The following is an 8926-nucleotide window of genomic DNA, read 5'->3' on the forward strand; positions in this document are numbered from 1 at the left end:
GCCGCGTTTCTTAAATACTGGAATACCTTAAATTATTTTTTTTTTTGAAAAATTCATGTTTTAAATTTTCGTTCAAATTTCAAAAAATGTTTGATTTTTAATTTTTTCATAAATTCATAAAATATTTGGGATTTCGAAACAATCACATTTGTTATAAAAAAATAAAAAAAAATTCAGAAATGATTTCATATATATGTCGTTGTGTTTTCTTATATATTTCGCTCTATACAACACCACAAACAGCATTGAGGTGAAGTGGCTAGTAGCCTGTGCTCTCCTGATTCTCTTTATTTGTACGTCGCTTACATAGAATGTGGTAGAAGGGACATAGCTTAATGGGCCGGCCTAGTTGCTCGCCCTTCTGCATGGAGACACATACATTACATGAACCATGGCTTCCATAGCTAATCTTATGAATTCAAAACATGTGATCATCAGAAATGGAGACTACATCGATCAATACATTGTTTTCTATACGGAAGCAGAGCGTTGCAACAAGATAGTAGCAGCAGTAGTATACTATCCTTGGATGGATGCACTGGAGGTCGGACCATCTTCAAGGAGGGCCAGTTTCGATTCTTGGCAAGCACGGCCTTGCATGTAACAACAACTCATGTAACAACAACAAGGAGGTCGGACCATCTTCAAGGAGGACCATGAACAACTTCACGTGCACAGTCACACAGACCAGGGACTACATTGTCATTTTTCTTCACCAATAATAGAAGAACAAGAATAACCAAAATTACAACTTGCTGGGACTGATACACAACGAATAGCAAAACTTGCGTTGAACACACACAAAAATGAACGTACACTTACATTGCTTACGAATTGAAATAAAAAGAAATAAAAAATACAAGCCAGAAGGAACAGAGGCCGATATTGGGAGCAGGGACAAATTATCGGGCTCGGGCTCGGAACCTCTTCAGAACGGGTCCATTTTGATTCGCGCCAAGCTTGCCCCGCAATTCCTCCATGAAGTCTTGCTTGGACCAACTTTGGGATTCAAACTCCAACTGCTGAACCTCAGCAGCTCAAGCTTAGGGGCTAGCTGCTCCTTGTTCAAACTCCAACTCCGCCGACCTTCCATCTTGTCGACAGCATAGCATCCGACAGGCTTTGAGACTGTTGGAAGCATGCCTACCCCTGACTGAACTGGATGTTCAGACTGGAAGCATGCCAACGATTCAGATACACACATGATTACATCGGAAATATTAAGGACACCGGCGGAGGCAACTTATTCATAATTACAGGTGAAATGTTACTTCGAAACAAGTCATCGTCCAGCACGAATGGATGAAGATGTGGAGGCTGCGGAGGGTGCTTTCAAGAGCATGGCCGATGCGCGCCCTGACATTCAGAGATTTGAAGGTCTCATGAATGCTGCACGAGTGTAGGCAATGCTGAACTCTTATTTCTCGTTTCTTTTTCAGCATTCATAACAGGGCGTATATCAAAAGTTAGACTGGATTTTGATCCTCTTTCAATACTGCAATAGTTAGTGATGGCGATGTTCTATGCTTTGTGTTGAATCACCTTAATTTGGCTCCAGTATTACCATGTACATGGAACTACAGTCTCAGTGTTATATATAGATCACTGCAGACAGTCAGCGTTGCTCAAAATTTGTTTGTGATTCAGCAGCATGCATGCAGAAGCCAGAGCTGTCACTATTGCGAAGCCCGAATCCTTCACTAAATGCACATATACGACGAACACAACATTACACATAATTCCAGAGTTGGCTGCCATCCCATATGAAGAATAGACAAACATAATCAGGTGATATGTGACTTATACATAACTCTCAGGACACCAGCTGGCGTCGCAACCTATACATAACTACAGGTGATATGTGACTTTGAAACAAGCTATCAACCAACACGAATGGAAAGATCAACGATTAACTGCTCATAGATATTCTTCACAAAAAGAAAACTGCTCACAGATACTGCACACAAATGAAAACACAGACAATACTCCTAGCTTGCCTTGGATGTTTGCGCGTGATTGACCTCTCAAGCTCGATCAGACCCTCTTCACAACGGGTCGATGTGGATTCTCAGCGATCTCAGCCCTCAGGTATGCCAATTCAGGGTCACCATACTTACCTTCGAGCACAACTTCCTTGAGGGTCGCGAGAGATGGTAGACCCAAAACGGAACTGCTGTCGATGTATGTAGTCGTACCAAACTTGAGCACCTCAAGCTTCATGGTTGTTCCTTGTTCAAACATGACGGACTTGAGCCTTCCTTCGAGTCCCATGCTCAGCTCCAGCACCGCCAGGCTCGGGAACATCCCCGGCTGGAAACTGAGACGGACCTCTTCACCCTCGATTGACTTCTCCAACATATGCAGGAACTCCAGATGGGGTAGATTCCCAAGGAGTTGTATTGTTGTATCATGCTCTGTTATCCTGGAGCTCCGCAGCTTCAGCTTCACCAGATTCTTGAGGCCCTGGACCCATTCCGGCAGTTTGACCAGGTTGCCGTACAGCTTGAGGCTCTGCAATGTCTCCGGAAACGAGAATTTTCCATCCAAGCAGTCACATAGACCTGGCTCCCCCTCTGACCGGATTGACAATGACTCCAACCGGCTGAGACCAACAATTGCTGAGCACAACTCTTGTCCGTTCTCCTTCTTGACGCCAGTCACTCCAAACTTGCGCAACTGCGTGAGTTCTTTTATGTCCTGTAGAACGAGCTTCCCTCGTTGTCCGATGTTCACAACACCCAGTGTGTGCAGGGTTTTAAGTTTTCTCATTCCTCTTTGCACTAGCACACCATCCAATTCCAGGCGCATCACAACAGCAGGGAGCAAGGAAAAGCAAAAGTAAGTGCATACAGTTCGGTGGCGCATGGTATTCTGTTCATCATCAAGATACAGTATATAACAACATCCCGCCATCCCTAAAAGTAAATTGCAGAGTCGGTTCTTCAATGCGTGTGGCAAATCCTCTGACATATCCCAGGAGAACCGCTCATCCTCCGATGTCTTCCCAGCACGAAGATAGTTTAGCTTCTGAAGCTTGATGATGGTCTTTGGCAACATCAATATGTTGGTATCTCTAATGTCTAGTGTCTCCAACTGTCTGAGGTCACCCAATAAATCTGGCAGCTGAGTAATACCAAGACATCCTCTTAGAGAAATATATCTTAGGTGAAGAAGCTTCCCAATATGCTTCAGGTGATGATCATGTAGAGTTGTTGTTATGTCTTCCAGGTCCAACACTCGTAGCAACCTCATCTGGCGAGAAATGTAAAATGACTTCCACTCACCAAAACATGTAATTGACCGGAGACGGGACATGTCCACTTTGCTCTCAAACTCACGCTTGTCTCCATTCCAGTTGCTGCTTATAGCTAGGTTGCGCACCATGGCTTGGCTATTTGAGCTGCAACCTTCCTCCAGTGTAAAAACAAGATTTTCTTCCATTGACTTTGAGACACCAATTTCACGAATAAGATCGTGGACTTGGCAGGAATCAATTCCTTTTGCATTATGAAGGGATTGTTGAGATGGTAGGATCATACTCCTACTTATAAGTTCCATGAAGTAAGTATCCGCTATTTCCTCCGCGGTCTTGCCGCGCATCTCCCTTGTGTAACCCTCTGCACTCCACCGACGTGCCAAACGTCCCCGGCCAACCTTGTAGTCTTCAGGAAAGATGGGCATATATAGGAAACATGACTTGAGGTGATACGGTAAACCATCATAGCTTCTCATAAGTACAATCCTTATAGTCCCAAGCTCTGGATTCATCTCCAACTCGGCACTGATATGATCATTCAATTTCCTCCATTCCAAAGAGGTTTTTGGTTGGCTAGCCAAGAAGCCGCCTATGGTGACTATTGCAAGAGGGAGCCGACCACACTTCCTCAAGATGAGTTCTGTCTGTTCAACCAGCTCAGGATATTGTGTATCCAAATCTGTAATCTCCTTGAATACCTAAAATTCATGTGATGAACTTATTTATTATTGTGAAAATTAGATAAGGTTGGTAGCGATATTTTAATATACTTACTGAAATATAAGGACATAGAGATTAATTAATTTATACTCAAATTAATCACTAAACACAGCGTGATATGGAACGGAGCAGCTATAGACTTCTGTGGGCATGCAAGTGGCTGGTGGGTGCGTAGGTGACCCGTGACCAGTGACTAAAATATAAGGACAGTTGCTTCCTTGTTCAAAGTTAATGTGCAACTGGACCAACCAAATGGTAAGCATATATGTGATTGCATAGCTTATAACTATTTATAAAATAATGTTGGCAGTCATGAAATACAATAATGTTGGAATGCATGAATTACTCCCAGTAAAGCCCATGGTTGTAGCAATGGCCAAGACCGGAGAGAAAGGTTGCGTGGTGGATCAAATTACGTTCAAAATACAGCTGATCATTTTGGTTTGATAGCTAATAAGATGGAAACAATAATGACATATGACTATGACACGTAAAAATAAGGAAGATAATACTTTGTCATTGAGTACCTTCTTAGTGAAGAGGTCATGTGCATCCTTGTATTCTAGATTTTTGAGCATGTATATATTTTCTTTGTTCTCTGAACAAAGATCAGCAATATTTTTTTCCCTTGTGGTGACTATGATCCGGCTTGTTTTTTCCATTCCATGGAAAATTGGTATTATCATGTTCCATTCTGCGGTAGATGAGAGATCATCAAGAACAATCAAGCACCTCTTTCCTTCTAAAAGCCTTGCCAGTTCCTTGCTCAATTCTGCAAGTGGCATCAATAATAATATGTTCTTTGTGCTGCCCATCAAACCCGCCACATCCTTCTTTTCAGAAGATTCTCTATCTAGTTGCATAATTAAGCTTCTAAGAAGACCTTCAAGATTGAAAGGATGCATAACTGTGATGCAAGCACGCTTCTCAAACATGCTACTCAGCTCTTGGTTTTGGTAGATATCTTTGACTAGAGTGGTTTTTCCAAGACCACCCATTCCCCACACAGTGATCACCTGGAATTCTTGGGTAGGTTGATCTGAAATTAATTTGACAATCTCATCCTTTTCTTTCTCTCGCCCAACAAGGTGAGATTCCTCCAAAGCAGTCACCGTCGTCCTGAGGCGGGTGAAGCTCTTTTTTACTATAGTTTTTTCATCTGCACCCTTTGACTGGTCCTCCGATATTTCACTCGTAGTAGAGTTGTTATCTGTACTGGTAATGGCACGGTTTGAGCTTGATTCTGTCTTAATTAAATCTGTTTCATCTTGAGAAACCTGTTCACAAGCGAGCAATGTTTAATTGTTTATCCATGTTGAGAATCCTATACATGAATGAATGTAAAATAATGCTAAATAAGTAGACTATGAAATCGATTGAATAATTCAGATGCAAACTTTCCCATAAACTGAAATCTTCACATCCCATTTCCTGAAAAACCTAGAATACATATTAAATTCAAACAAACATGTGCAGGTATACACACAGGTCACAACTAGAATGGAAGTGTGCATTCTGTTCTCAAAAGGATAACCTAGAATTTTGAATTTTTTTTACCATTGAATACTACTTCAACACAAACATTTTTTACTTCTAATTTTAAATGTGGTGAAATAGCGCTGCTTCTTTGGCAATAACATCACTAGTATTACTGGGACCAAACAATGTTGTTTATTTAGGCAAGGATAAGATGGTACAAAATGATGTACTAATTACTAGAAACGATAAACCTAATGTGACACACTCGTTTGGGTCGTTGTTGTCAAAGAAGACCTGTATTATAAATGAGTAATCATGTAATTAACTCCACAAGCAATCAGCTAGCGAAGAGGCTGATCTACACGAACGGCATAAGGTGGAACTTTGAATATTACCTTCTCATGGAAAGCATAAATATTTTGATCAGCAGACAGTTGCCTGAGCTGTGATGCCATGCTTCCTTGCCCTGCACATAAGCTTCCAACTTCAACTTGAGCTGTAGACACTATGATCCTGCTCCCCATATTGTTGTTTGGGAAGCACTTTTTAATCCGATCCCACTCCTCAATGGTGGATAGGTCATTAAGCACAATCAGGTAACGCTTCTTGTTCACACATCCATTGAATTCCTCGATCAACTCTTGGGACGTCTTCTCTGTCTCCAACAAAACATCAACACCTATGGCTGCGTGAAACTGCTCGACCAAACACTGAACGAAGTCTTTTAGATTAAAAGGATGCATCACCCTGACCCAAGCTCGGCATGGAAACTTGCTTTCGATATCTTGATTCTCGTATACCGTCCTGATTATGCATGTTTGTCCAAGATCAACACTTGTTCCCCACACTGCGATCACCCTCAGGCCATTCTCCTTCTGGTTGATCAGCTGAAAAAGATCCAGTTTGGATTTCTCTTGCCTTGACATGCACCTTGCTTCATTAATGCCAACCAGTGCTGAAGAAGTAATGCTAGACTGCTCAGCCATGGTGGCCTTGGATCCAGAGCCCTTGATGAGATTGTAGCGCATGTTTCTCTGGCTGACATCCTCAACACTGGCTCTGAGCTCCTTCATCTGCTTTGCCACACGACGCCGGTCGAGTAGGTTTCGACGGATACGCCACCAAGACTGCTTCTCGAGGCGCACGGCGAACTCCTGGAGGGTGTCCTCGACGTCATAGGCCACGTCACGGACTTGCTTCACCCAGACCTTGACCACCCTGTTGTCATCTCCATCGTCATGAGCAGACATGAGGAAAGCCTGCATCATCTCGAGCTCGTTGGTGATGAAGACCTGGTCACGCCGGACTCCGAGCTGCAGGGCCACCTCCTCCGCCAGGGCAGATGTGGCATATCTAAGCGCTCCACTCAGCACGGACTTTCCAACACTCAGTGCCGTCGCCTCCATTAGTTCAGCGTTTGTGCGGAATTATTGGTTGTGGCCGATGGATGAAGTGCTGCTAATACAGGGTGTCAGTACAGTACCTGAGCTTGAGCAAAATCTTAAGAGGGGACAAAGAACACGAGAAGATTGGGGAGCAAACTCACAGTTGCGGTCAATGGTCACCGCGACCGGCGGCAACAGTAACCGTCACAGCAACCTCGAAGGAATAGCAACCTCCCAGGCCAATCTATTCAGAGAGAAAAAACAATATCGAAAGATAAGATTTAATAATCGAACAAGTCAGCAGATTAATAAGAATGTGTGGATGTGAAAAATTTCAGTGGAGCAGAATAGTAAGAAAGGTGAGACTGAGTTACCAGGTAGCCGGGTCAGTAGATTCAACGCGTCGCTCTCTGACCGACCAGAAACTCCATTCTTCTTGCTATTTCACTGCCACCCTAGATTTAACCAACACAAATCAGACTGTAAAGCAGGAGATCTGACATTTTAACTCCAAGCATTGCTATTTTAACAGGGAGAAATCGACAGGATATATACCCAAAATGTGCCCCGTCCACAGGTGTCAAGGGCTGTTCCTTGCAAAACCTTACAAGCAAATCTTTTCTGAGAACCTTGCTGTTCCACTGCCAGCCCTGGATTCAATCAACACAAATCAGATCAGACTCTGAAGCAGGAGATCTGACTTTGTAGCTCCAAGCAAAGCATTCCTACTTTAACTAGAAAAAAAATCGACAGGAAATATACCCAAAATATCCACCGGCCTTCTCCCCTCTCCACAGATGCCAAGAAGGACCGTGTTCCTCTCAAGATCTCTAGCAGTGGTGAGCTTGGAGGTCGGATGAGATCACCAACAAGGCGGATCACCAATGGAGGAGAGGACCGAGATGGTAGGAAGGGAGCACTCAGTGGAGACGAGGAGCAGAGGAAGACCAAGAACAGCAGTCAAGACAAGAGACAGGCCTTCAGAGAAATATAACTCCATAGGGTCAGTCCACCTACCAAGCTTCATTGCATTTACTGCTCTGTGTACGTGCAGGCTGCAGACCCACCTATGGCAGTTTGTCTAGTTCAGAAGCAATAACTACTCTCTACCAAGCCGAAATTTTCGAAATGGATGGGAGGGACTTAATATGCATACTTACCAGCGTCATTAACTGATAAAATGCAGCTAAACCCCCAACCCCTAAAATTTGCAGCACATTCAAATTCAAAACCTGAAACGAATCTTTAACTACTAGTCCCAACTCTGCACCAGTCAGTTCTACTCTCTTACTGCCTGCGTTTTGCTCTTCTGTTGCTACGACCTGCTTGAATTTACTTTTCACATGGGTGCTAAGATATCTTAATGGCGATAAATAACAGAAATATACGCATATTACACTAATGGAGGCAACAAAATAGGGTTAACTCTTGTCGCTTCAGGCTACCATGGGCACAGGTGCAGAAGGATCACTTAAATTTGTTACTTCCAGCGTTTTTGTGATGCTGCAGATATGCATGACATGAACAGGATAATGTTCTTAGGGTGTGTAGACTGCAGGTGTGAAAAGTTAGCTGCTCCGCTGGTGATACTAGTCATTTCTGTAAGTGTTCTGGACAGCTATCATCCTCTGATGGCAGCTATTTACGGATGCAATGCATAATTCAAGCATTCAAACGCGTGTTCAGCAAGTGTGGCAACTCCAATTTGACAAGGGCATGGCGTGCTGTTTTACAGAAAGGAGGTCTTTCTGATAATAAAAATGCGACAATCAGATCCTCTGAATGGCAGCCCACTCAGTAAAGACAAGGACCAGAGGAAGACCAAGACTATATAGCAGTAAGGAGAAAAACGAAAATTCAATATATATGGCTCATAGCGGCACGTGCTCTTATTATCTGGACCCATAGCCGACCTAGGGATAGGAGCTTGTTGCTGTATATCCCACCGTATTGCTGTTGCTGGCAATTGTATTGAACAGTTGTAATGGCCCACATGTGGTTCATATTTGTTGGGGGGAATAGACAGCTCGTCGTCTACAGTTGTCTATCTGCCAGACGGCCACTTCCAGGACCCGGATGTGTGATA

At 43.4% G+C, this 8926-nt stretch overlaps 1 protein-coding gene across 3 annotated transcripts; it reads right to left on the reverse strand.

Annotated features, from left to right (window-relative positions):
• Positions 1–1713: 1713 nt before the first annotated feature.
• Positions 1714–7810, reverse strand: LOC123185795 (disease resistance protein Pik-2). Of its 3 annotated transcripts, none has more exons than XM_044597638.1 (7): positions 7603–7810; positions 7396–7490; positions 7215–7287; positions 7002–7084; positions 5851–6910; positions 4504–5253; positions 1714–3954 (listed from the first exon to the last, which is right to left on the reverse strand). In XM_044597638.1, the coding sequence occupies exons 5-7, from the start codon at positions 6859–6861 to the stop codon at positions 2035–2037; spliced, it is 3681 nt and encodes a 1226-aa protein (XP_044453573.1). In that variant the 5' UTR covers positions 6862–6910; positions 7002–7084; positions 7215–7287; positions 7396–7490; positions 7603–7810; the 3' UTR covers positions 1714–2034. The 3 variants fall into 3 exon arrangements, with proteins under 3 accessions (XP_044453573.1, XP_044453557.1, XP_044453564.1); XM_044597622.1 differs by having other exon boundaries at positions 7215–7295; XM_044597629.1 differs by having other exon boundaries at positions 5851–6913; positions 7215–7295.
• Between the last annotated feature and the right edge of the window lie 1116 nt (positions 7811–8926).

The sequence above is a fragment of the Triticum aestivum genome, chromosome 1A (assembly GCF_018294505.1).
Source record: "Triticum aestivum cultivar Chinese Spring chromosome 1A, IWGSC CS RefSeq v2.1, whole genome shotgun sequence".
Lineage (NCBI taxonomy): Eukaryota > Viridiplantae > Streptophyta > Magnoliopsida > Poales > Poaceae > Triticum > Triticum aestivum.

Excerpts from the sequence above, each read along its gene's own strand:
- LOC123185795 (XM_044597638.1), bottom strand. The coding sequence starts at position 6,861 with ATGGAGGCGACGGCACTGAGTGTTGGAAAGTCCGTGCTGAGTGGAGCG. Across the intron at positions 5,254-5,850 it reads TTTATGCTTTCCATGAGAAG|GTTTCTCAAGATGAAACAGA; the intron begins GTAATATTCAAA and ends GCTTGTGAACAG. Across the intron at positions 3,955-4,503 it reads ATGACCTCTTCACTAAGAAG|GTATTCAAGGAGATTACAGA; the intron begins GTACTCAATGAC and ends CATGAATTTTAG.